This window comes from Vidua chalybeata, chromosome 23, assembly GCF_026979565.1.
Source record: "Vidua chalybeata isolate OUT-0048 chromosome 23, bVidCha1 merged haplotype, whole genome shotgun sequence".
NCBI lineage: Eukaryota > Metazoa > Chordata > Aves > Passeriformes > Viduidae > Vidua > Vidua chalybeata.
Window position 1 is genome coordinate 2,409,766 of NC_071552.1, and position 27,765 is coordinate 2,437,530.

At 48.5% G+C, this 27,765-nt stretch overlaps 1 protein-coding gene across 4 annotated transcripts; it reads right to left on the reverse strand.

Annotated features, from left to right (window-relative positions):
• Nucleotides 1–1,646: 1,646 nt before the first annotated feature.
• TRIM29 (tripartite motif containing 29) lies at nucleotides 1,647–27,508 on the reverse strand. 4 transcript variants are annotated; one of them, XM_053963598.1, is made up of 9 exons: nucleotides 26,533–27,508; nucleotides 19,196–19,291; nucleotides 17,806–18,039; nucleotides 16,883–17,081; nucleotides 12,987–13,070; nucleotides 9,767–9,826; nucleotides 8,676–8,774; nucleotides 7,647–7,726; nucleotides 1,647–3,544 (listed from the first exon to the last, which is right to left on the reverse strand). In XM_053963598.1, exons 1-9 carry the CDS (start codon nucleotides 27,385–27,387, stop codon nucleotides 3,482–3,484), a joined length of 1,770 nt encoding a protein of 589 aa, XP_053819573.1. In that variant the 5' UTR covers nucleotides 27,388–27,508; the 3' UTR covers nucleotides 1,647–3,481. The 4 variants fall into 4 exon arrangements, with proteins under 4 accessions (XP_053819573.1, XP_053819572.1, XP_053819576.1 ...); XM_053963597.1 differs by having other exon boundaries at nucleotides 8,676–8,777; XM_053963601.1 differs by lacking the exon at nucleotides 9,767–9,826.
• Nucleotides 27,509–27,765: the final 257 nt, after the last annotated feature.

The following is a 27,765-nucleotide window of genomic DNA, read 5'->3' on the forward strand; positions in this document are numbered from 1 at the left end:
CAGGACTGACCCTGGACCGGCTCTGAGCCACCTCCTGTCCCCAGGGATCCACCCTGGGACTGTCCATGGAGCCACCTCCTTCTCTGGACTGGACCCAGGAATGACCCCAGAGCTGCCACCTGTCCCAGGGACCCACCCTGGAATTGTCCACGGAGCCACCTCCTGCCCCAGGACCAATCCTGGAGCCACCTCCTGCCGCAGGACCAATCCTGGAGCCACCTCCTGCCCCAGGACCAATCCTGGAGCCACCTCCTGCCCCAGGACCAATCCTGGAGCCACCTCCTGCCGCAGGACCAAACCTGGAGCCACCTCCTGCCCCAGGGTTTGGAACGGGGTGACCTTTAAGGTCCATTCCAGCCCAAACCATGCTGTGATTCCGTGATCCAGGCTCCCAGAGCGCTGTCACAGCTGGTGGTTTCACCCCAAGTCACCCTGGGGGTGTCACTGAGCCTTGCTCTGACAGCCCCTTTGGGTGTCCAAGGGTCCCCTGCACCCCCACAGCTGCTGGCTGGGCCAGGGACACCAATCACCCCTATTCCTTAGGGGATCATGGAATAATTTGGGTGAGAAGGGACCCTAAAAAAGCTCATTTCATCCAACTGCCTGCATTAAAAATGTTCATTACTCCATTCCAGCCCCGTTCCCTGCTCAGGCCAGGAGCTCCATCATCATTTCCTGCTGTCACTGAGCCCAGGTGCTCGAAATTCTCTCTTCTGCTGCTTCAGTGGTGGAACTGAGACGTTCTGCAGCAGTTCCAGGACAGGAAGAAGATTTCTCTTTGATTGCTTTTTAATCACAGTAATAACAGTAACGGAGGCAATGAGTGGAATTGATGGGAAAGAGCTGAGCTCTCTCCTCTGCTAGCTCCCTTGTGGGGTAAACAAAAAGGATTTGCCAGCTCCTCCAGTGAATTGGTGGGATCCTCGCTCTTCAAGATGAGTGGTGGTGATGTCTGGGGAAAAACAGCTGGTATTTAATGCCTGGGAGTAGAAATATGCCAGGAATCCTCTGGGAATCTGTGAAAAACCCTTGTCCACACAGAGGGATGTACAATTGCTCCTTTAAGCAGCTATCAGTGCCACATCTACTTGTTTCTGGCCTTGAATCTGCATCTTCAGCACCCCACAGGGGTTTTATCTCTCCCTCAGGGGAAGGAGAAGCCGTGATGGACACAAGAGCTTTGAGCTGAGCAGAGCCAGACGTCCCCAGAAGGGCTTGAGTGGGTGCAGGGTCCCAGAACCAACCTCCTGGGGAGATCCAGGTCCAGGCTGGGGCAAAATAATCTTATTTTGGCCAGTGAACACAGGAACAAGCGTTTCCCTCCAGAGGGAAGTGGGGACGTTTAACTCTGGCACAGGCTGAGGGGTTTTTCAGAAATGCCCTTGCAGGGAAGGACTTTTGTGGCACCAGTGCTTGGGAACTGACCCAACTGGGTATTTTCGGGGTGTTGTACTAGAAATGTACATCAGCTTTTGACCCTCAAGGACGTGGGAATTTCCTCTGACCTTAAATATCCAAAAAGCAGCGAAACAGCCCCAGGGAGCTGGCAAAAAGGCTTCTCCAAGCCCGCTGCTCACATCAAGGATAATTTGGAGAGACTCAACCTCACTGAGAGCACAGAAACACCAAAGACAGAGCTCACCGCGTTGGTTTTGGTCAGACATGGAGCTTTCTCCTTTATTTCTGCAGTGTGGTGCCCACGGGAGGGGCCTCGTTTACATCACAGGTCCTGTCTGATGAGGAATTATCATCATCATCATCATCATCATCATCATCATCATCGTCATCGTCATCTCTCTGGCTTTGCTGACCGAGACAGGATCCAAACAGTTCCTGCACACCCCAAAACCCCCCCGGGAAGCAGAGGTGCCACAGGGCTGGGGTGTGCCCCATCCCGGGGGGAAAAGGGGGACCCCAGCGGGGTCCTGGCGTCTCCAGGGCTGAGGCAAACAGGGAGCAGCTCCATTCCTTGTGGGAATTTGGGTGTGCAAGGGCTGGGGAGGCCCCTGGGGAGGGGAAAGGGAGCAAAGAGGCTGTGGGGGCACAGAGGGGACAGCGGGAGGAAAGGGACAGTGGTGGCCTCAGGCAGGTTCCAGCTGGCACCACACAGCCTTGCTCAGGGGTGGGGGGATTTTAACATCCAAGCTGAGGAGAAGGAGGAAAAACATTTACATGTTTTGGAGCATAAAAAGGAGGTGGTGGAAGGTTTTACTGGATCTGCTCAAGGGCAAAGCAGTGAGACCTGGAGGGGGCTGATTTTATCCTTTCATACACATCCTGAAACCCCTCAGTGCTTTTCCCAGCAATTCCATCCCTTTTTTCACATCCCTTTTGTCACATCCTGCCCTACCACGCCAGCTTCCCCCTCTGGTCTTTATGGAAAAAAAAAAAAAATTAAAAATCATCATAAAGTGACATTTCAAGTGCTCTGGAGCGATCAAAATTCAGCCCTAGGAGTTTTGGATGAGGTGTTGGGTTAAAAAGCCATGAGTGTCTTTGCAAAGGGATGAGCCAGGAAGGAATTTTCAGGTGGGACCTCCCTCAGCAAGGTGCTGCAAGCAGGAAAAAGTGGGGGGAAGCCATTCCAAAACTGCTTGAATAGAGCAAACGGTGAAAAGGAGCTGTTAGGTCTTGGTTTTCACCATTTGAGGGCTCTTATTCCCATTTCTCCCCCTGCACGACGTGGACTGAACCCCTCAGCTTGTCCACGGAGGGGAAAAATCACCTCAGGGAGATCATGGAATGGTTCTCCAGCCCTGGATGTGATTCATCTGTCCAGGGGACAAATACAAAAATATTATCCTGAGCAAAAAAAAGCTGTGGCAGTAATTCTCATTGCCCACTCCAGGGGAAAAAAAAAAAAAAGATATAAAATACACAAACTACAGTATATAAATCAATTTTGGTTTAAGGGAATTAAGAAAAACCACCACAAACTAGAAAAGCACCCAGCACCTATGGCATCTAATCAATCTTGTATTACTAGGATGGATTTGCTTTTTATTTCTTAATTTGAAAAGGTGGCTGGAGGGGCACTGGAACGGGCTGGAAAGCCTCCCTGTCCTCCTCCAGCAGCTCTGGGGAAATCCTGCTGGGTTTTTTTTTTTTTTTTTGGCAGGTGAGCAGCAGAGCTGAGCTGATGGAGGACCCTGGGGACATCCCACCCGGGGGACATCCCACCAGGGGACGTGATCCCAGCGGGAGCTGGGTGTGCCCAGGGTGGGGAGGCACAGGAGAAGCTGGAGCCTGGGAAGAGCTCTGGGAACAGCCAGCTCTGGGGACAAGGGGACAGCTGCCGAGCAGGGGGTGCCACCCAAGCGTCCGCAATTCCCAGGAGGGGCAGAGCAGCTGGGGACAGGGAGGGGACAAGGAGGGGACGGGGCATGCCTCCCCTGCCCTGGCAGAGAGGGCAGCAGGGGGGTGGCAGGGGAGCAGCTACATCCATGGAAATCCGCTCGGCTCTCCCCGCGTCCGCAGCAGCTCAGGGCGCCTCGTTGGAGGTGGCTCCGTTGCCTTTGTTGACGTAGAAGGGGCGGTAGTGGGACTGCAAGGGAGAATTTGGGGCGCGTCACTTTGGAACCCGTCCCGTTCCTGCCCCACACCCCGCCCGTCCAACCGCGTGAAAAACGCGGATTTTAGGACTGGCTTTTGGCAAATATTCAAATGAGTATTAGATGTGTACTGTTGGAAAGTTATGCTGTGTTAGTTCTCATAAGTGGCGTGTTAAATACAGTTTTAGGTTACAACACGAGGTTAAAATAGAAACTCTGCGATGTGAGATATTTGTTACCAGCTCAAGAAATGGATGAGATAATCAAGAAACTCTTCACACAGAGATAACAGCGACAGGGCACATAAAGAGTTACAGCTCCTTATCAGAAAAGACAAACATCCTTCCACCTCCTCTCTGTCTTCATGGAACCACCAAAATTAGGAGAAAAAAGTCAACAAAACCAAAAAAAAAATTCTTAATTTGCAAGGAATTTCTGCAGCATGTATAAGATATATAAATATACAACAGGCTGTTGCTTTTCAGGGTTGTTCCTTTGTTCACAAGGCGTGGTTTGGGCAGCTCAGTGCCCAAAAACATCCGCACGTCCGGAATTCTTTGCTTTTTATTGTCTCGTAGTGTCCTGATCCTCACCGTCCAGATTTTTATTCCTCTAATTTTATTGCTATTTTTATAACTATTTTATTACTAATAAACTTTTTTTTATTAGTCATTTTTTAAAGATTTTAAAGAACCAGCGATTGGCGTTTTTGACAGGGCCCAGAAACATCCGCACGTCCGGAATTCTTTGCTTTTTATTGTCTCGCAGTGTCCTAACCCTCATTGTCCAAATTCTTACTACTCTAATTTTATTACTATTTTTTTATAACTATTTTATTACTAATAAACTTTTAAAATTTTAAAAACCAAGTGACTGGCGTTTTTCACAATCCACATCCTACAAATTCCTGCCTCAATGCTTTCATTTGATATTCAATATTTCTATTTTAACTTAATCTTAAACGATTTTATTTTATATATTAATATATTTATTTCTATATTTATATGTATTTTAATATACTTTTCATAATTAGTTTTATTTATTTTTAATTTATTTTAAATTAATTATATAAAATTTTAAATATTACATTAAATGTATTTAATTTTAAACTAATAATATACTTTAAAATTAATTATGTTATAATATATAGTGTATATATTTAATATAAATCCTATATAATAGATAAATATTATATATATACTTTATAATGTTATATTTTAATTTTTATTGACTTTTGTAATTACTTTTATTTTTTATATGTCTTAAATTTTAAAACATTAGACTTTTTTTAAACTCAGTCCAACACGTTTCTATTTAAACTATAAATTTACATTCTCACTTCCAACACCTACGTTTAAAAACTATTTCTTTTTATTTTATATATTTATATTAAACTATACTTTTCAATTAATTATGTTAAATAAATAAATATATAAAAATAGTATATATATTCTATAAATCCAATATAATATATAAATATTATATATATCATTTATAATACTATATTTCAACTTTAATTTACTTTTGTAATTACTTTTATTTTTTAAATAACTTAAATTTTAAAACATTAGACTTTTTTTTAAACTCAGTCCAACACGTTTCGACTTTAAACTATAAATTTACATTCTCACTTCCAACACCTACGTTTAAACACTTCCTCTAACATCTCAAATCTCATATTTGATTTTAAACTCTGCCTTACAAGCCCAAAGTCCTAAAAATCCCCTGCATTTCAAATTCCAACCAGCACCTCCTGGACAGCAGCACCGCCTCCTTCCCCTCCTGGAGGTGCCGGGGACATCAAATGCAAAGAATTCTTTCATTTTTTTATTTTCACGCCTGCTTTGCCCTCAGTGCCGAGCCGAGCGACGCCCGGTGTAAAACCTCAGACTGTGACTCACGGCGTGATGAGAGGTTTTTTTTTTGGGGGGAGAGAAGGGGAATGTCACCTTTATTTTTATTTTTCTGCCTCTGCCAGTGTGTTTTAATTGCTCACTAACCTGACAGCTCAGGGGAGCTGTCACACTCGGAGCCACGCACAGTTATGTGGTTTTTTTGGGTTTTTTTTTTTGTGCTTTATTTGGCTGCCAAACCCCAAACTCTTGTGCATTTCACACAGAATTCCTGGAATTCTCCCTCAGCTGGGCCCTGCTGGTTTGGGCCTCCGTGTGTTGCAGCACCCAATGTTTGTGTAAAGAGAAATAGAAGTGGAGAGATGGGGCAGAACCAAGAGGAATTGGCATTTTCTGCCTCTCCAGCTCTGTTTGCTGCAGTCCCTGAGTGAATCCCATCCCATCAGGACCTGTCCCTGGAATTCCACTCTGTTCTGCCCCATTTCAACCACCAACACGTGGCAAAGTCGTGCCCTTGCAGGAACAGCAGCCAATTTCTTTGCTGGGATCACTGGCTGCACAATCTCCAGCCCGGGTGGGAATATCCCCCCACCACTGAAGGAATAACCATGGAATTCAGGAGAAAAAAAAAAGAAAAAAATGGGGGTTTTGATGTCCAGTCTGCCTTGGGTTTGTTCTCAGGTGCAGAAGGTGGGAGAAACCCCACAGACCCCTTTTATGCAGCCCTGCTGAATAGCAGGAACAGCAGGAAACACGGGCAGAGCAACCCCAGCCCATCTCCCTGCCCAGGGTTCCCTTTTGTCGAGATTCTTTTCATTTTATGGCTTTAATTTCCAACAGAATTAAGATATGGAAGAGGGGGGCTTCATTAAAAAGAGCTCCTTGGGCGTGAAAAAGACCTTCCTCCTTAAACAGCACGGTCCTTTGTGAAAATTCATATTTACAGAATTAATAAATACAAATAAATATACTTTTAGAATGTATATTACTTAAATACACATTTAAGGCTGTTTTAAAAGGCAGATTATTGGCCCAATAGACCATAAAAGCTCCTGCAGAGATACTGCAGCCTGCAGTATGTATTTCTATTTTGGTGCTTTTAAATGCTTATATTTATCAGCTCAGTTGTTGGGTTCAGGGCTGTGTGGTGAATATTGGCTATAAAAAGGAAATGGTCATTACAAATGTGTGCAGTGGGAGAGGAAGGGTTGGTGGGAGAAGTTACCCCGATTTTCTCTGTGGGGATTAAAGAAAAATCCCTGGGAGCACAATGGATGTTGGGTGATGATGTTTTAGAGGGCCAAACCCACGGCAGAGGGGATGGCGGAATTTTGCTGGTTTGCTGCAGCACCTTCAAAGGCTCGAGGCTGGATTTCCTGGGAGAATCTGCCCAGGAACATCCCTTGCACAGGAATTCACCTCCTGGGGAGCCTTGGAAATGGAGCAGATGCAGCTGCAGTTCCTCAGGCAGCCCATTTCTCCCCGTTGTGTGCTTCCCTCAGTGTGGGAATGCTCTGGGTTCCTGACCCTCTGCTCCTTACAGGTCTCACTTCCACAGAGCAACGAATCATCTCTCACAAATGTGCAATCAGAAATGACAAAAAAAAAAAAAAAAATTTAAAAGAAGTCTCATTTGCGGTGGCAAAAGCTCGACAATCTTAATTCAGATCATGCAAGGCCTTAGTGCAGCACGGTGTGAATAAAACCAGATTAACTCGGTGCTCCTGAGGCAGCCCATTAACTGGCTGTGTATTTGAGACTACAAGCCCTAAAACATCACTGCCCCGTGCCTCTTATCATGATCAGTGTGGAACCAGTGGCTCGGAGATGTTGTGGTGATTTCTGATCACAGCCTGACCCCTCCTCTTGGATCCTGCACTTGCCTGCTGCAGGACACGAGCAGCAAGGCACCTTCATGTGGTTGTCCCTGGTGTCACTGCCACATTGTGGATGTCACAGAGTGACACAGAGTGGGCGACAAGGAAAAGTGCTGTCAGTATCATTTTACAGGATTTGCACAGTCCCTATCTTCTGCATCAAAGTTTAGACCAAAACCTTTTCAAAACATCATTTTTGCAGCATTGATTAGAGCTGTGAAAGCTGGGGGAGTTAATCTGCATCCTGAACTGGAGCAGTGGGGTTGAAGCTTTTCTTTCCACACTCCCAAAGGACCCATCCTTATTCCTGAAACCCCCCTGGAACAAGCTGAAGCTCTCCCAAGAAAAATTGTTCTTTTTCTTACCAATACAGACTGCTTGGAGGAGGATTTCCACGTCTGTGGCGTCACCTTTGCAGACTGGTGCCTCACTATGGAAGGGTAGGCTGTGACAACACAAAATACAGCCAGTCACACACCAGCCCCTGCCACTGCCACCCCCCTCCGTGTCCCCAGGACCAGCAGCAGGACTGGAAGTGCCACCTCGTTAGTATTGCATTGCTCAACATGGAAATGCAGCCATCCCCGGGGTGGGACACGACAGACAGCCGTCAGACAGATGCCTCTTCCACCACCCAATCAGGCAGGAAAAGGCAGGAAAGAAGGTCTGGCTAATTAAAACGTCTGAGGAATGCAGAGAGGTGGAATGCAATCAGACCAATTAAATTCAGGCCGAGTCCCAAAGTCAGCATTCTGGCTCTTGCAGAGAGCACTGCAGGCTGTTTAATTAGTGCAAAGAGCTGAGCCTGGGGTTCCTGCAGTTCCTCTGGTGGCTTGATAAGCCCTGACCCCCTTCCAGCACCCCAGCCCTGCTCTGCCCCGGGGCTGCAGCAGCCCTGCAGTGTCACAGCCACGATGGCCCTGCCCCACCATCTCCAGTAAATCAGACCTGACTCTGCTTGGCAGGTTCTGGTGCTCTTGGATTCCACCTCTGGTGGGAAGCGACAGCAGGGTGATGAGATGGTGAATGGGGCTTTGGTTCTGGTGAGGCAGCTCCTGCATATTTTTTTTTTTAAGGTTGTGCTGTTTGTGCTATTTTTCAGTGATGAAACTAGAGGGGCAAATGGCCATGGTGTCTTCCTCAAAAATCATCTAAAATTTATCCTTACCCATTAAAAACGAAATTTAAAATCCCTCCACCTGTTTCCTAGACAAAACCTTAATATTTTTGAACACTCCTTGTTGCCCTGCTTCAGCAGAGTGGCGCCTGTGCAGGTGCCTGAGGGACTGGCAGTCAGGCCAAGGCGTAGGACTGCTCCAGGAAGGCAGAGCAGGATTAGGGGGTTTGTCACCTCAAGAGGGGTGGGAGGAAGGGGAACACTCAGTTCCTAGTACCGGTCTTAGTGAAGAGGCTCCCATCAGACTGTTTGCTGAAGTCACCGGGCGGATTCTGTCCCACCGAGGAGAACTGAAAAGGCAGCTTAGTGCCATTGCCTACTGGAAGATAAAGAGGTCGCGTTATTCCACGGGGCTGCAGGGGGGCATTTCCAAACACACCTGCGGCACTGCCTTCACCTGGCTGGGGGGGCACGGCGGGGACAGCCCTGTCCCTTTTCTCCCAGGGACAAGAGGCAGGTGAGGGCAGGCAGCTGTGTGTGGGTGTGAGGTGATGCCGGCGCTCCAGGCAGGGACCAGCCCCAGAGCGCAGGTGTGGCCGGAGAGCAGCAGCTCCCTGCACCTCCCGAGGCAGGAGGGACGACTCCAGCACTGCCCTTCCTCCCAGCAGTGCAGGCTTCATTCAAACCATTAAAGCTTCCCCCTCCTGGCCTCCTCGGGGTCAGGCCCTGGCTGCCAGAAGGAATCTGAGAGCAGGGAGATGAGAGGGACACAGCCCTGCCTGCGGAAGGCAGGAGGGGCTGAGGTGTGGCTGTGAGTCACCAGAGCTCCCCAGGCTGGGTGGCCCTGGCTGCTGCCAGCACGAAGGGAAAGGCTGGAGCTGGACCTTGTAGGAACGAAGCAAAGGAGGAAAATGTTGGAAAAGGGAGATGGGGATCTGGGAAGAAAAGGCATGAACGTGGGCCGGGCTGTGTCTTTGAGAACTTACTAAGAAAAGGTGTGATGGAAAGAAGCACCATGTGCTTCTGAGACTGGCTGGGAGTGATTGGAGTCTCCTCCTGCTTCTGCCACAACCTCCTCAGAGTGCTCTGAATGTTCAGGACCTGGGGATCTTTGCAAACTGCCTCCTGTGTTTTGCACCTCCTTTCTCTGTGATCAGGGAGAAGCAGGGGTGCCTTTCCCTCCTCTGAGCTCTGAGAGCCTGGGCTGGGCTGTGTGCAGACAGCGCTGACAGCCCAGCAGGAGCCGGCTCTGGGATTTTCAGGTGCCAGGGCAGCCGAGAGGGGCAGCAGGAAAGGTGGGTTAGTCAGGCAGAAAGCTGTGGCACGGGGGGTTAGATCCTCTCAAACTGAAGGCAGAATTACCCGTACCAAGTGTTTCCTCGGTCGCTTGGAAGGAGGAAAATTCCCATGACCGTGGGTTGAAATTGGCTGTAAAACAAGAGCATCCAGTTCAACAGTCAGCTCCTGACAGCTGCCTCAGAGGCCTGTGCCTGGCACTGCTCTAGGAAAAGGTCCCCACCGAGCTGGGAGCGGCCCCAAAACAGAAATCTGGGCCCAGGCAGCAGAGGAGAACCTGGGTTTATCCCTGGGTGTTAGGAAATGGAGAACAGGCTTCTCCTGCAGTGAGCAGAGCTCTCGGTGCCACGGAGCTGCAGGAAATTGCCAGCTCAGGTTTGGGCACTCAGCGTGAGAGCTCTGCAGGCAGAGCTTTGGGTTCAGAGCTCCAAAGACACCAGGACAGGAACATTTCCCAGCCCCGTGCCAGGTGTGTGCCCCAGGCTTCCACCAGGACACAGACTGGTGCTGCTGCAGCCCTTTGGGGAGGCACTGGGCTCCCAGTAAAGCAAAAAGAAGATGGATTCTTGGAGCTGCTCTGCTGCCATCCTGTGGGCTGCTTCTCTGTTTAAGATGTGTTTCTCTTTTCACAATTCTCTCTCTGTGTGCCTGAGTCCCTTCTACTCTTCGTTCAAAGACTTTCAAGATGATTTTTCCAACCTCCTCCTGGCCTTGGCCAAACTGTCTGACACATCAGGAGAAGAAAGTTTAGTGGGAGAGGACAGAAAGGAGCGTGGAGCAGTTGAACAGATTGTTCCTCTTGTCTTTGAGGCAGTGTTTGAAATGTTTTATGCCACTCTGCCTCATCCTGTCATCCCTGCAAGCAAATATTGGATCACAGAATGGTTTGGGTTGAAAGGGACCTTAAAAATCATCTCACTCCAGCCCCTGCCATGGGCAGGGACACCTGGTTGCTCCCAGCCCCATCCAGCCTGGCCTTGGACACTGCCAGGGATCCAGGGGCAGCCACAGCTTCTCTGTGCCAGGGCCTCACCACCCTCACAGGAAGAATTTCTTCCTAATACCCCATCTAAACCTCCTCTCTTTCAGTTTGAAGCCATTTATGATGACACTCAAGAGCAGTGGAAGCCTTGACTTTAAGCAGGGCTTAAAACCACTGGGTTCAGCTGGGATCCAAGCAGTTCCCCAGTTTGGGCCGCTGTAATTAGCACAGAGCATTCCTCAGTCCAGCAAACAGACCTTCCACTGTGGCCTGGGGCAGAATCTGCAGCGACCCAGCCCAGCCAAGGAGCAGGGCGTGTGGCAAAGCTGCATCCATGAGATAGTGAAGGATTCCAAGGCTGTTACACAATGCAGAGGGTGGTCCTCGTTTTTGCCCTCGCGTTTTTGGGATTCTTTAACGAAGATGCAATCAGCTGCACTGCTGGGCTTTGGTGCCACAGTGGCAGGGCACAGAGAGCTCCGGAGAGTTAAAAGATGATGGGGATGTTGCATTATTCATGGGGTGATCCTCGGCTAGCCAGCCTGCAAGCCAAGTGGGTCACGTCTCCTGCTTTGCCTACTGATTCATCCTCCTCCCCAAATCCCCCCCCCAGCGTGGTTCCAGCAGCTGGATCCCTCCTGAGCCCTGGCCCTGCTGGGCTCTGCTCAATCCCCATGCAGGCTCTGTGTGCAGTCGTGGGCTTGCTTGTTTTGGCCACAGTCACTTTGTTGGTAGAAAACACAGAATGAGTAACTGGGAAGGCAGCATTGTCTGTGTTTCCAGGAAAACACGGATGTGGAGGTGGGATAAACCATCCCCCAGCGTATGGGCAGTCAGCAGGAAGAGGGGGATGGCTGTGCAGCCCTCACTCTGCTCTGGACACAAATCACCACGTGGATCTGGCAGTGCCTGGGGATCGCTCCTGGATCTTCAGCAAGTTGGAATGCTGGATCCCAGCTGGAGCCTCTTCTCCAAGCTGTGGGAAGCTCAGGCACTCATGACAGCACTGACCATGTTGTGCCACAGCCAAAATGGCTTTTTCCTTCTTTTGTCCCTTCCTTTTTGCCAGGCTGAGCAGTATCCCCATCCCAGGGGATGACATTGCCCAGTGTTCCTCCCCTTTAATGCCTTTGGGGCTGTTTCCACCTGAAAGCTCCACATTTTGGGTAGAGATAAGCTCAGCTTGTGCTATGTTAGAATTGGTTTTCAAACTTCCCTCAGGGCTGGAAAGTTTTGGGTGCAGGGCTGAGTCTGTGGTCTCAGCAGAACTTCCCTGCAAACCCTGAGGCAGGAGAGCAGAAAAACAAACCCAGCCCTACAAAAACACCCCTCTGCCCCTTGAACTTGGGAAGAGCCCTGCCCAAGTCCTGCTGGCACTGAAATGGGAATGCCAGCCCTGCTCCAAACATCCTCAGGGCTGCCAGGGGGCTGCCAGCCGTGGGCTGAGGGCAGAGGAGAAGGGCAAAGTGGCAATCCAGACAAAGGGCTCAGTGCTGGGGTCTGGGTTATCCTCAGGAAACGCCAGCACAGGGCAGGAATGTGCCCTCAGGCAGTGTCCCTGCTCCCTGCTGCCATGTCCCTGTCCCTGCCCACCCTCTGTCTGCAGAGCAGCAGCTGGAAACACCTGGCAAACCTGGGCAGGGCTGAAATTCGGTTACTTGTTTCGTGCCACCCTTCCTGTTCTTTCTTTCCTCGCCTTGCCTGGGCTTTCAGCACTCTCAGCTCCCTGCTCTGGGTGCCAATTTAGGAATGCCAACTGTGATTTTAGAGCTGGATGTGTTGGAAACTTTGGCTCACTCCAAAAATTCATCCTGTGGTGGCCACACAACAAGTGGGACAAGCAAATCAGCAGGGCTCCTGTCAGAGCTCACAGAGGAGCTCCAGACTCCTGCTTTTTTTTTTTTTTTTTAGGACACACTCCTCACTTCTTCTGTCCTTTCCCTGTAAGGAAAAATTATGTTTGGTGGTGAAAGTAAAATCTTAATGCTCAGCACAGCTTTCACTTGATAGCACAGAGAGATAAGCTTTGGGTGGAGAAAAACACTGATTTTATCCTGGAAACCCATGTTAGAACTCCCCTATATTCACTCTTGGATCGAGTTCAGTCACTCCAGCTCTTCCCCATAAAATTGAGAACCTTTTCTGCCTGCTTTGAGGCAAAACCTTGTCAAAGCTCGGTAAGCTGGAGAGAAAACGTGCAGAGGGATGGATCTGAGGTGTGAGGGAGAGCAAATTTTGGGCTAGATCATCAGTGAAGCTCCTTTCCTGAGCTGGAAGGGAGCCTGCCCAGCTGTGGGATGCCATCCATACCTTTGGGAGACAGGAACATGGAAAATCTCTTCAGGTTGTCGGGCTGGTTCCACTCGTAGTTGTTCATCATGAACCGGTGGTCCCCTGGAGAGGCAGAGCAGGGCATGAGCTCGGGGATGCACTTTGGGGGTCTTTAATCCCCCTGTGGGATCTTTGCCCGGGAGCTAAAGCAGTTCTGGAGCTGCCCAGGGTCTACAATAAAAGGTTCCTTCAGAGGCAGAGCCCAGCTGAAGCATTCAACCTCGCAGCAGACACAGGATCTTCTAAAATCCATAGGGATGCCTGAGGATGGAGGCGTTTTCCTACCAAAATGCTGCTGTGAGGGTAAAAATGACTCCAAAAGTTTGAGTTTGGCTCCTTTTGTGTGCTCAGCCTGAGCACAGCCTGGCTGGTGGAGAACTGCCACTCCTTAAAGCTCCAGAAATCACTTATGGGAGGGTTCAATGGGTTGGTTACTCCAGTTTTTAGAGAGATGCTAAAGCTGAGCTGCAAACAGCTCTAAACTCTTGGACAAGGGCGGCTGGTTCAGGTTTCATGGATCAAAGTTACTCCTACACAGCCTGGGTTTGGATCTCTGACACTGATTCACAGGAAATGAGGCTTTATCACTACACTCGCCCACAAAAACATTCTTTGAAGGCCTCTATAAACCTATTGTTCTCTGCAAGGAAGTAAATTCGGGTTTTACGTTTAAATAGCTCCATTCTTTGATTCTCGAGCCACTGAACAAACTTTTATTTCTCCCATTTATTTCGGTGCTATTTAAGCTCCCTGATTATTTGTCTCCTCGCCACGTAGGTACCTGTTATGACAACTAAAAGGACATGGATTCCCTTTGGAGGCTGCTATTAAGCAGCTTTCATTCCATTAATATATTTCTTCCTGGGAAGTTTTTTACAGTAGATGATCAAGCCAGCTGCAAATGAATTTGTTGCAGTGACTCAGGGGGAGTCTGAGTTAATAACTCCACAGTTCCTTAATGGATTTAATTCCCTCGCAGCCACTGGATGCAGAGTGCTGCCCTCTTTCATCTGTAACCATGGCTTGGAGAAGGGAGAGCTCTGAAGCTCCTGGGACTCGCCATAAATAACATTTCCCACCTGTTCCCAACTTTTCATCAGGGCAAATCCAAGCTGACTCCCTGGTAAAGCTCCTGGAAGCGCCCAGGTTTCTGGCAGGAGTTAAAAATGGTTTTGGCACTTGGATTTCAAATAAAAATGAGGGCTTCTGGCATCAGTAATATGGGGGAGACCCCAATTAAAATAATCAAGAAATAATCAGGCTTTATCCTGAGCTAACAGCACCGAGTAGCTGCAGAACCTTGGGCTGGATTTTAAAAATGCCCAAGGAAAATGCTCCAGGAGTGGCAAAACCCAGCCCAGCAGATGGAAATTCTGCACAGCTTCAGGTGAACAAAGAAAGAAAAATGCACAGAAGTGATTCTTGGATCTGTTTGTCATCTATTGATATTGAGTCATTGTCAAATTTCTCGGTAATTCTGGAGCATGTGGAGTGTTGAGAATTTAAATAGGAATGTTGCAGCGATGAAAGGTAAGTAATGTTCAATTTCTGGTGCTACTTTAAAGGCAGGGAGAGTTTTAAAACCTGCATCTGGCTGTGCATCCTGAGCACTCTGGGACCCCTGACCTTCCTGAAAGGTTGGTCCAGAAGGATCTGGTCCATTTAATTTATGTCTGATGGAGAATGATGGCTCTGGGCAGTGTAATTCTTAATGCAGGAGGGGTCTCCAGTAAATATTTGAGTGAATTATCAGCAATTTTGAGTGAATTTCAGTGAATTAGCAACAATCTTGTAGATTTTTGCAGATTTTTTGATTGAATTTGAATGAATTATCAGGGATTTTGAATGAATTTGTGTGCATCATCAGCGATTTTGAATGATTTTGAGTGAATTATCAGCGATTTTGAGTGAATTTGAATGAATTATCAGCGATTTTGAGTGAATTATCACCGATTTTGCAGATTTTTGCAGATTTTTTTATTGAATTTAAGTGAATTATCAGCAATTTTGAGTGAATTTGAGTGAATTATCATCAATTTTGCAGATTTTTTGATTGAATTTGAATGAATTATCAGCGATTTTGAGTGAATTTCAATGAATTATCAGAGATTTTGCAGATTTTTGTAGATTTTTTTTGATGGAATTTGAATGAATTATCAGCAATTTTGGGTGAATTTGAGTGAATTATCAGCGATTTTGCAGATTTTTTTGATGGAATTTGAATGAATTATCAAGGATTTTGAGTGAATTTGAGTGAATTATCAGCGATTTTGCAGATTTTTTTGATGGAATTTGAATGAATTATCAAGGATTTTGAGTGAATTTGAGTGAATTATCAGCGATTTTGCAGATTTTTTTGATGGAATTTGAATGAATTATCAGCAATTTTGGGTGAATTTGAGTGAATTATCAGCGATTTTGCAGATTTTTTTGATGGAATTTGAATGAATTATCAAGGATTTTGAGTGAATTTGAGTGAATTATCAGCGATTTTGCAGATTTTTTTGATTGAATTTGAATGAATTATCAAGGATTTTGAGTGAATTTCAATGAATTATCAGCGATTTTGCAGATTTTTTGGATGGAATTTGAATGAATTATCAAGGATTTTGAGTGAATTTGAGTGAATTATCAGCGATTTTGCAGATTTGCAGCAGAGTTCCTCAGCTCCTGTGCTGCACGAGCTGTCCTTGAGGTTATTCCTGCACCTTTTGGACTCCCACATCCTCCTGGAAGAGCAGGGTGCCGTTTATCCTCTCATCACCCACTGCTGTCCTGGTGCTGGGCTTCCTCAGTGGCTGAGAGATTACATCCAGCTCAGATAACCACTCGTTGCCACCCCTGCTATTCCTGGGGCGAGAGGTCATTCCCTGGGATTAGGCAACGTGCCCAGGGTTACAGAGGCAGCCTGTGGGAGAGCTGGGAAGCGCAGAGAGCACAGCCCTGTCCTAATCTCACCTGCGAGCCTGATGCAAGACAGGTCTCCTTTGTTAATTGTGAGGAAGTGGGTTATAAATGTAAAAGATTAATTTTGCTGCTGTGGTGTTGGCTGGGAGCTTAAAGATCACCTTAAGCATCACCCAAGTGTGGGGAACACCCTGGATCGGGGCAGGCAGGAAAGCTGTCCCAAGTGGAACAGGGAGTATGACCAGAGGCACTCCAGCTCCAGTTGTAGCTGAACACCCAAACTGAGCCCTTTTCACTTGGAAAATTAGATTTTCAAATATTTCCTTCCCAGTGACAGGTGCTTGCAGGGTATTTTATGTTCCAGCCAGGCAAGCAGAGGTGAAACCCTGCACTTTTAATATCTGATGTCACACCAGCACCCTGCATGTGCTAACTGAGTGTACAAATAGGATTTCAAACTTGCCATCCCACATTTCACCTTTGTGCCGCTGCCTTCACCCTTCACTGAGCTGCCTCAGCAGATCTGTGGAGTTTCCCCTCCTGGAAAATGTCCTGCTAAAGTGCCAGGGGCTTGCTGCAGCCTGGCACAGGGCAGGAGGGAAGGGTGGCTGTTCTTGACTCCACACAGGAAGTGGCTGAACCCATTAAATCCTAAACATGAAACCCTAAAATGAACCAAAAACCAGGGAAGTGGGGCCAGTTTGGTGTCCTGTATGAGATACCCTAAATCCCTGGCAGTTCAACGATTCCATCCCCACACAGGAGAGGCAGAATAACTCCGATATTCCAGAATTCACATTCTAATAACTCTCATATTCCTGAATTAATTCCAGCTACAGGAGTCCCTGCTCCCATTTCCCCCCCAGCTCTTTGCTTACTTTCTTCTTCACCAGGAGTGCTCATCATCCTCACCAGCCCTGACCCTGCACTCCAGGGAAGCAGGGAGGGGAATATTTGGGATATTTTACCGTTCTCCATGTGGTTCCTCTCGATGAAGTTGCGGCCCAGGTCTGCCTTGCAGATCTTCTCCACGTGCCTCATGCAGACGTTGAGGAGGTCGTCCCTGAGCAGCCCCATGGATGGGCTCATGCTCTCCCCTTCCAGCAGCACGCTGTAGGTCGGGAGGGACGGAGGGGGCACGTAATTCCTCATCAGAGCCCCAAATTCCTGCCAAAGAAAGGGATCGCAGTTCATGAGGAGCATGAAGATGTGGAGGCTGGATCGGGGGGAACTGGTTGATGTTAGACTCCAAAAGTGCAAAGGAAAGCAGGGAGGATGGGCAGGGAAATGTTCCATCCATGGTTTGCAGCCACCCATAAAATCCAAAGGCATGTCCAAGTCCATTCCTCACCCACCAGAGCAGAGACAGCTCCAAATGTCCCCCTGAACCCCTGCCATGGATGTGCAGGGAACTGGGGAAGGCTCACACTGAGGGGCACACAAGACAGAGACTACTTTGGACCCGATTAGCGTAAGAGATCTGATAATTAGGATGCCTTGGCAAGAACAAGCAGAGCTTTGAGGATTGAATCAAGAGCAGCTGAAGGTTGGATCAAGACTGGCTGACAGGAAAAGAAAAATCAACTTCTGCAAGCAAGAGCTGTTGCAAAATGTGTAAGTTTGTTTATGTGTTGCAGTAAAACATTACTAGCCTTCCTAGAAAAGTTTATAAGCACATGTAGTCCACAATAAATTTGGATTCTCACCACCACACAGTCTCCCCATCTCTCTCACCATCTCACCATGAGACTTCACACATCTCACACCTCTTTGGGATTGTCTTTGGGACAAATCCCAAGAAGAGAATGGCTTTGCCTCTTTGGGATTGTCTTTGGGACAAATCCCAAAGTCCTCACGGGGACAAAGGAAAGGGAAATGAGGTCTCTGTCACCTGCAGGAAGAGCACGGAGTCGCTGATCTGGTGGATCTGCTCCCTGTTCTCCTTGTCCTCCCGCAGCAGCTTCGCCCTCTCCTCCAGCTCATCCACGATTTCCTTCACGTTCTCCGAGGCGATCTTCTCCCTCTGATCCAGGGCAGCCTTCACCTCATCCCTCTGCCTCTCCAGGTCACGGATCAGCTCCTTGAAGTGCTGGTCCACCGTGGCTTTCTCGTTGGTGGTGTAATTCTGGTTGGGGAAGGGGCAGGGAGAGGAGGCAGCAGGAAAGAGGAGCAAGAAAATTTTAAAATTTCACTGAGTTCTTTGCTAACAGAAAGACACAGAGGGGGATAAATCCAAGGGTTCAGCATTTAGAGTATGGAAACTCCAGCCATGCAAGTCTCAGCTGCAGGAAAGTTGTGCCAAGAGAAGCAATACCTGTTCCTGCAATAATCACATGGATGCAATCCAAAAGGGCCACTGCCTTCCCAGTGGTAAGAGCATATCTCCTATTTCAATTCATGCACTCACAGGTGATGCTTAAAAACACTCTGTGACCTTCTAAATCAGGGTTCTGGCTCCTGGACGATCTGAGGAACAAATTCCCACCATTTCAAAGGATGCTGAAACAATTTTTACAAGCCTGACCTCGAGGTGCCTCTGAAATATTCCTCAGAAGGACTGGGGATGTAACTATATTGAGAGTCAAAATTTCTAGGTCAGGTTTCCAGTAATAATAATAATAATAATAATAATAATAATGATAGTAATAATAAAGCAGATGAAAAGCAGAGCTGGTGAGCCAATGTGCTTGCACCACATAAAAGGGAGAAGAATGGCTTTGCCTGTTAATATTATGCAAATTTTCTGGGGTGTCTCCAACTTGTGCTTTCACTGCTTTATTCAGTTAGGCTATAAATGAAAAAAATAATACCATGACTCTATTCCAACCCTTACCACGGTGCAAGAATTATAAAGGAGACCTCTCTCAGCATGGAAATAAGCTGTTCCACCATAAATAAGATATTTGTTGGGGTAAATTCATCTGCTCCTGCTGTCTTATCTCAGTTTGGGCAACCCAGAGCCCTTTTGCAGGTTATTTGTGGGTTTTGTTTCTAAATCTGCCTGGCTACTGGTGATGGAAAGGCCATAAAGGATCTAAAAAAGGAGCCAGAGCAGGGAGGTGCCTTGGTTTTGTATCGGGGCTGGATCTCCCCGCAGGGAATGTCGCAATGACTTCAGTGGGAGTTGTTGTTTCCAAGATTTGGCTTGGAGCTTGGGATAGGGATGAGATAAAGGCTGGGGAAGGAATGGAGTGAGGAAGAGCTGGAGGGATGTGGGAGAGGAGGGGAGAAGGAATTGGTGATGACGGCAGGAAGAGCTGAACTGAGCACCTCAAACGCACCTTGATGCGGTCCCTCTCCTTCTGCCACTTGTCCACCTCATCTTCCACCTCGATGATCTTCAGCTGCAGCTGCTCCTTCTGCAGCGACAGCTCGGTCTGTGGAGAGGAGAGGAGAGGAGAGGAGAGGAGAGGAGAGGAGAGGAGAGGAGAGGAGAGGAGAGGAGAGGAGAGGAGAGGAGAGGAGAGGAGAGGAGAGGAGAGGAGAGGAGAGGAGAGGAGAGGAGAGGAGAGGAGAGGAGAGGAGAGGAGAGGAGAGGAGAGGAGAGGAGAGGAGAGGAGAGGAGAGGAGAGGAGAGGAGAGGAGAGGAGAGGAGAGGAGAGGAGAGGAGAGGAGAGGAGAGGAGAGGAGAGGAGAGGAGAGGAGAGGAGAGGAGAGGAAGCCTGGTGAGCTGGGGCTGAGGGTGGCCCCTTCAAGCAGCCCCGAGCCTGCCCTGCAGTGCTGAGCACAGCAGCGGGGAGGTCCAGGCTGCGCTGGGCATCACGTGCTGCCAGCGGGCACCGGCCCAGCAGATTCCGCTCCCTCAGCAAAGCAGCAGCACCCACCTCCCAGGCTGTCAGGGTGCTGCTTTTAATCACACGGGAGTCATGAGCTTCAGGGGAAGGGAGCAGTTTCAAAATTCAGCTGTGTGTGCAGAGCAGGGCCCAGCCCAGGGTGTGCCTGCGCAGCAATAACAGTTTTCATGTAATTACGGAATGACGTTTGACGAGTGTTGCAACAAGAGGATGATGCCTCCGGCAGGAATTCTGTTTAGACAGGATTGTGGATTAATTTGCTCTGAATTGAGAGCTTTCATGTAGCGATGGAGCTGGGGAATGCTTGGAAAAAAAAAATTACAAAGAACAAAAAAAAAAAAGCCACAAAAGGAGGAGGGAAGAGGTGTAGCCAACCTGCTTGGCTGAGATCAGCAACTTTGCTGGGATTCATTTGCATTTTGTTGTGCAGTGGCTTCCCAGAGAAGCTCAGAGCTGAGACTTGCACAGGAATTTGTAGCAGTGGAGACCATGCACTGTTTCCCTGGATCATTTTTTCCCTGGATCATTTTTTTTTCCCTGGATCAGCCCTGGACCTGGATGTTGGCAAAGCCTTGCCCCGTTAACTCCAGCAATCCCTCCCTGGGTCGTTCCCATTCTCGATCCCTCCACAGATCCTGCCCCAGCCTTTGTTGGGGCATTTCTGCATTTCATGTGTGTGCAGGTTGGTCTCAGCCATGGCTGGAGGCAATCTGGCTGTGGGACACCCAGCCCAGAGCTGTTGAGGAATTTCAGAGCTGGCAGAAATTCCCTGTGTTCTGTCGTGTCAGGAGAGTCCTGAGAACCTGCTGTTCGTGTGGGATCTTCTGCAAATTCATTAGATTAACCCAAACCACTGAAATTCAGGCCAACAATTAGAGGCATGGATGGATAAATACGCTCTCACACTCCAGCTGTCCATCCAAGAATGAATTGGAACGTGAAAATCTGGGTCTTTATTAAAAGTGTTCAGTTCTCTACTGAAATGAAGGGCAGGGAAGAAGCTGTGAACCAGCCCAGACAGGAGCTCTTGTCCTGATGCCAATCAAATGTCTGAAAACCCTCTGGAGCTGGAATCCAGCACAGCTGCTCTGAAAGCCACCAACCCCGGCTGTTCCAATTCAGAAAATCTCTGTTTATGGAGGGACAATGATTGGGTGGTGGTTTTGTTGCCTTATAAAACACAAGAAAAGTGGGCAGAAAAAAGGGAAGTGTGCTCAGAGGTGTCTCAGTGCCACAAAAGCTGCAGCCTCACATTGTTTTTAGGAGTTAGGAGAGCACTGGCTTTCCAAATGTTATCCACACACCCTCAGTAGTGGCCTGAACGCTGCCATGAGCTGATTCTCACCCTCTCCAGGGGTTCAGGGCACACAGGGAGGGATTTTGTGGCACAGCTTCACCAGGGAACTCACACTGGCTTCCAGATGAGAAAATCTGCTCTGCTACCGATCAAAAGAACAAAGGCAGGAGTTTGATCCCGTAATTTTCACATTTTCAAGACAGTGACTTGGAGGAATTCCTGCTGGCTTCCATTCCCACGTGCAGTGGGAGATGTCCTGTGCATCAAGACTCTGCACAGCAGGGAAATGCAATGAGATGAAAATATTTTAGATCCATTTATCCACTGCATTAACCAATGTGAGAAATTACACTGAAATTCCAGTTGTTTCCTTGGGCCACAGAGATGCATCCAGGTGGCATTGCTTGTTTGGGAAGTAAAAAGCTCATCTCCAGAGCAATTATTTCCCTCCTCATCCCCAAAAGTCAGGACATCCTTATAAGAATGGGAATGAAATCCTACAAAGAAGGACTGGAAGGAATTTTTGGGGAAGAGCAGAACTTTCCCAGACACTCCCAATCTCAAGGGATTTGCAGGGGAAATGACAGGAAAAATATCAGGTGATGGCTGGAAGGTGGTGATAACAATATTATGCTTTTGTAGTCTTTTTTAATTGAGATGGGTCTCCAAGGAATTTTGGGAAAGTATTATTTGTAAAAGTGATCCTGACTCTCAGCAGTTCAAACCCCAGAAAGGTGGTGTGGGATGTAACAACCACTTAAGAGCAGAGGCACACAACAATTTGGAGCGAGGTTTATGACTTGCAAATGGAAATTACAGAGGTGCTCCCAATAGCCAGGATGCAAATCCCACACTCAGCCAGGTTTGGCAAAGGGGAAACACCAGCACAGACTGCAGCAAGGGCAGGGGATGTGGAGGGAGCTGTGACTGTGGGGTACTGCAAGAAATTAAATAAATACTAAAAAAAAACATGCTAAACATAGAAAAAATGTTAAAGAGAGGTGCAGGGAGACCCTGGAATAGTGGAAAAATTGATGGCATGGGCAGAAGGGTTCAGGAAGGGTGCTCTGGAGGTGGAGCACGACATAAAGGGTTCAGGAGGTGATTTCCTGATGGTTTTAAGACCTTTTTTTTTTTTTTTTTGGTCTGGAAGGTTGCTTTGGCTGCCCGTGTATATGACAGATAAACAGTCACAGCATGGGGGCCACAGGTGTTAGGGGCAGGCAGTGCCTCAGCTTCACTCCCTAGGAGAAAACTCCTGTCTGGCTTCATATTTCTCAGATTTTCCAGGGTCAGAAATCCTTGATGGACCATCTAGAACAAATCCGTTGGAGGATTTGGGGTTCAGAAGACCCTAATGAGAGATAATACAGCAACACCCCAATCATGGGGGTCCCTCCAGAGCAGAAATAACAGGAACAGTGCGGGGGAAAAAAGCCAGGAAATCCAGATTCAGACAATTTCTTGAGCACAGCAGGCTGGGAAATGAAGGCACGGAGAACCTTCAAGCTAAGATTGGATCCCCTATTAGAGCCTCAGTTAATTAGGGCAGTTAAGAGGCTTCAGTGAAAGTTCAGAGTGTACATCCAAACACGCACAGCTGAACCCAGCCCTGGTGCTCTGGAGGACCTGCAGATGGGAGATTATGAGCCCTGCACGATGATGCAAGCGCTTTGTGCAAGGAGGCAGCAGCAGCACAAGCAGCATCATGCCCTGAGCGCTCTGGGAACAGCCCCGTGTCCCCAGCCTGGGAGAGCTCTGCTAATTAACCTGCCAGCAGCACCCAAAGGAAACCAGGGGGCTGCACAAGTGCTGTTCCATCTCGTTGTCCCACTGCAGGGCCAGGATGCCGTGGCTGGAAAGTCAGGGGGTTGTTTGAGACATGATTTTTCTGGGTGCACGACTGCTTTTTCCCACCTCAGTTTCTCCTAAGCAGAGCTGGGTGTCAGGGGGCTGAACCCTCTGGAGACCCTGCCAGCATCCTATAAAATGCCACTGGAGAAGCTGAGTCTGCACAGCTTGGAGAGAATTCCTTGCTTGCAAACAAATGGATTTTCCCTGGATTCTGTCCTCAGTGTAGATTAATGCAGAATTCAGGCAAACAGACAAATTTACTCCATTTTCCAGCTGGCTGAGTGTCCTTCCTGCAGGGAACTCTGGGGAAAGAACATTATTTTTGAGCTGTGTCCACAGAGAAGCCACAGCTGGTGTAGGTAAAATCTCACAGCCACGCTGCAGCAGTGAGAAAGGCCACCAAGCCCTTCCAAGGTTTAATTTTGTTTGCTCTCTGCTCAGTGAAAGTGATGCAGGGATGGGAACCCCTCTGGATCCACCTTTGTGGATGGTTTTCTGCAAAGCCTGGCTCAGCCTTTGTAAAACCCCCTCTTTTCAAAGCAGCTCTGTGGGAAGGAGGAACACCCAGCTCCTCTTCCTGTACCCACAGTGAACTTTGCTTTAAAAGATAAAGAATTACAGAAAAAAAAAAAAAAAAAGCAGATCAAAGTGTTTTTCAGCAGAGCTGACCTGGCACGCTGAGCACCAAGGCTGGTGCTGGAAGGTAATGCCAGGTTATTTCCAGCTCTGGGACTGGCAGGCAGGGGTGAAGTTGTCTCCTTTGGAGAGCAGCCCTGTAAAACAGGTTTGGGATGAAGGATCCCCTTTCAGAAAGAAGGATGCTGGCTCCAAGGGGGGGCTCTGGTGATAAATCAAGGGTTTTATTGAACTACCCAAGCTGCTGTGGAGCATTCTCACTTTTCAAGTGTGAGTTGTTATTCCCCAGCCTCACAGACCTTTTCCTGGCTGTTTTTTGTACTGGCTCTGGTGCAAACTGTTACTTTTCCTTTAAAACCTGCAGCAGGAAATGAATGCAAAGTGGATCTGGGGAGAGCATTAAAGGTTTGCTGGGTAAAATACGCAAATAGCACTGGGTGGGAAGTCAGGACAAATGTCTCTGTCTGGGTCCCTGTGCCTTTCACTTGTGTCTGCTCAGCAGGAACAGGGGGTGAGTGACTCTCACCCCAGGCTCCTGAAAAGTGGAAGATGCTGCTGTGCTCTGTGTCTGAGACAGAGATATCAGGCTTTGCACTGCCCTAACTATAGGTGTCTGTGTTCTGCCTTGTTTGCATTCCTCTTCTCTGTCTGCTCCGTGAGACAAGCAGGGTTTCCTAATTCCTCAGAAGGAGCTTTCCCAGCTCTAAAGCACAGCCCCTCTCCTCCCTGCAGGCCCACAGCAAAGACAGGCTGAAATCTGCATTAATTCTGCAGACCTGAAGGGCAGATGCACCTAAACCAAGCTTGTTCCGAGACACCTTTGTGCCACCAAATCGCTGAGCTCCCAGGCTGGCAGTGCAGCAAAAGAAACCCCAGTTCTGGAACCCTCTCCAGTTCTGGAACCCTCTCCATTTCTGGAGCCACACAACAACCAGGGACGAGGAAATCCTTGCAGATAAATCCTGAACATCCAGCACGGTGTGAAAGGCACTGTCTGGACACAACTTTATTATTTCACCACTCCAGTGGCAGAATGGGTCTGGAGGTTTTAAGGCTACTCTGGAGCCGCTGGGATGCCAAGCTGGGAGAACAGGGCAGGGATAGGGATGACCTGGTGTGAGGTTGTTGCTTATCCCTTCCAAAAGGGCAGCAGCACCAGCCACCCTCCCAATTTGTGGTCACAAATTCCAGCTGGGCTGATCTGATAAGGAGAGGTGTTACACACCAGGGGCTTGGAAATACTCGTTGCTCTTTGTGGCTCCTGCTGAGGCTCCACCTCTGGTGAATAAATCAGGGGTGGGAACAAACATTTGTAGGCAACAGCTTTGCTGCTAATTGTTTTTGTCTGAGTGAATGCTCGCTCGAGTTACAACATGATCAAACTCTGTCAGGAGAAACTGGCACATGGGCATGATTCATGCTGATAAATCCTAAATCCTTTAGGCTGAGTAGCAGCAGAGCCAGTGCAGGAGCTAAAGGTGGCTCAAGGACTCAGAGACAGGACTCAGACAGCATTTAAATCCCAGTTCTCTGCTCATCCATGGTTGTGTCTTTAAAATCAAGGTGCTGGAGGTGTCTCCAGCCACAGGAGGAAGGATCTGAGCAGCTTTGCTTCCTCAGGAAGCAGCTGCTCACCTCGTTCCAGGCAGGAATTGGACACCTTGGCAGACACCAGGCACAGCTTTATGTTAGAGCTCTGCAGCGTTCAGGGCTGACATCAAAACCACGAGCTCAGGCAATTATGGAACAAACAGCAGGCTGGCAAGCCCTGCAAGAATTTGGGAAAGGCTGTCTGAGACGTGGAAAAGGCTTTGTCTGGTTTCAGCGAGGCTGCAAGCTGGAGATGACACGCCAAGAAAAGACCAGAGAAGCCAGAGATAAGCTCTACACAAGATGCCCTTTCAGCCTGATGAGATAAATCTTCCCAGCTCCTTGGAAAGATTAAAATTGTTCTTCCCATTAAGGAAACACAAGAATTTCTCACAGCAGGTACCTGTGTCTGCCTGGTCACCACATCACAGCACTGGTTTGGGGTTTAGGAGATCTTAGTGCCCTTCCAGGTTCTGACTGTGACTCCAGGCACGTTGTTTTATGTAATTATTATTTTACAGGTCTCTTTATTGACATCTCTCCTGTCCTGTCTGCTTAGAAAGTTTCTTGCTTTTACCATGGGGATGTGCAGCAACAATTGTGTTGAGACCCTGATTTTTTGCTAGAAAAAGTGAAATCCTCCTCATCCACCCAGAAAGCAAACAACAGGAAGCTTTGAGCAAACAAAGGTGAAAGACATTTCATTAGTGAAATCTCCCTGGATGTCCATCCTCCGAACCTGTTGTAGTAACACTTCAGGGGAAGTGATCAGGTTTTGTGCTTGCACCAGGGTTTGGTTTTTTTTCCACCTAAACTTCAAAAGACTCTTTCCATAGGTGTGGCTCAACAGAAAAAAACAAAAACAAAACACAAAAAAAAAAAAAAAACCCAAAAAACACAAAAAAAAAAAAAAAAACACCAAAAAAAAAACCAAAAAAAAAAAAAACAACCCCCAAACCTAATCTCACTCTCAGGAGCTGAGATAGCAATTTTCAATAGTTGTTAGTTCCCATGAGAAACTTTAGCAGCCACTGATTTGACAATTTGTATTCTGGAGGTGCTGACCCTGAGCAGCACCCACCTTTCTGTGGGCAACACCACACAAACACTGTCAAAACTCAAGAATATTTTTATAAACTTGGCATTTAGGGCTTTGATTCAGCCTCTGCTGGAAGTCAGGTGTGCTGGCAGCCGGGTCCTCCATCCCTAAATGCAGCCTGCAGCACAACTGCAGCCAGGACCAGGAGAACGCCAATCCCATGGAAACAGCAGCCAGGAAATATCAATTCTCCACTGAACACTTCCCACCACCACCACTGCATCCCGGGATTCCACCCCAGCTGTGATCCGAGGAGGGATTGCAGGCTGGGGAGCAAAGGCTGTGGAGTGACATGGGCTGCTGGGAACATAAGGAATGAAAGGATGAATAAAAGGAGAATAAAATTACCTCTTTCCCCGCCTTCTCGATCTCCACTGTCACCGTGCTGTGGTTCTTGTGCTCCTGGAACATGCAGAGGTAGCAGATGCACATCTGGTCTGTCTGGCAGAACAGCTCCATGGTCTTGCCATGCACAGGGCATTTTCTGGCTTCGAAGTCCCTGATGGGGTCCAGGAGCTGGTGGTCCCGGAACGCCGCTCCCTCCAGGTGGGGCTTGAGGTGCAGCTCGCAGAAGGAAGCCTGGCACACCAGGCAGGACTTCACAGCCTTCTGCTTGTTGTCGATGCAGGAGTCGCAGAGAACGTCCTCGAGCTTCACGCGGGGCCGGGAGCCCGCGGCTCTGTCGGCCTTGTTGAAGGGTCTTCTCAGGTCCCCCGTCTCCACTAGAGGCAGGGAAGATTTCTTCAGCTCCCCCATCTGCCCCGCGGAGAACAGGGACTTCCTCCCTTCCCCGTCAGCGGGCAGGAAGCTCTTTTTGGAATCCAAGGAGAAGAGGGACTTCCTGAGGTCGCCCTTCTCCGGGAAGTTCAGGGCTGGTCTCCTCATGTCTCCGATCTGGCCGCTGGTGAACTGCATCTTCTTGGAGTCTGCCGAGTCCATGCTGAAGTAGGTTGACCTCTTCTCATCAGATGACTCCACAAACTGGATGATGGGCCTCTTCCAGTCACTCCCAGAGAAGAGGGAGCTCTTGATTTGCCCTGTCTCCAAGGCAGCACCGCCCGTGCCTTTTATAGCTTCTTTCTCGCCTCCGCCAGGGCTCGTGGCCTTCTTGGCTTCCTCTTCTTTTTTGGGGGCAGTTGGGCTCTTCACGTCCTCGGGCTTGCTGGTGGTGCCGTTTGTCCTGGCTGCGCTCCCCGTTTCCATGGCCTAAACAGGGTCGGTGGTTTCTCTGCTCGCTCTCTGCTCCAGCTCCCGTCTCTCGGCCCCCTCCAAGGCAGGCAGGCTCTGCCTGGTCCTGGTCTCAGCGAGGAATGGCTCTGGAATGCAGAATTCAGGAAACCTTTCAGCCCCAGTGACGCACCCCGAGCTCCTGAGGAGGAGCAGCGCGCCCGGATCGCGCCCAGGTGGATGCAGGGGGAAAGAAAGGAGGAAAGGAAGGAGCAGACGTGGAGGGATCAGAAGCTCCAGCTGTGCAGTTAATTATACAAGGCAGTCCACACCCAGGAACATTCTTGTCTAACCAGGTTGGGGAGGAAGGGCTGTTTATATACATAGAAATGTCTCCTTCAAAAAAAAAAAAAA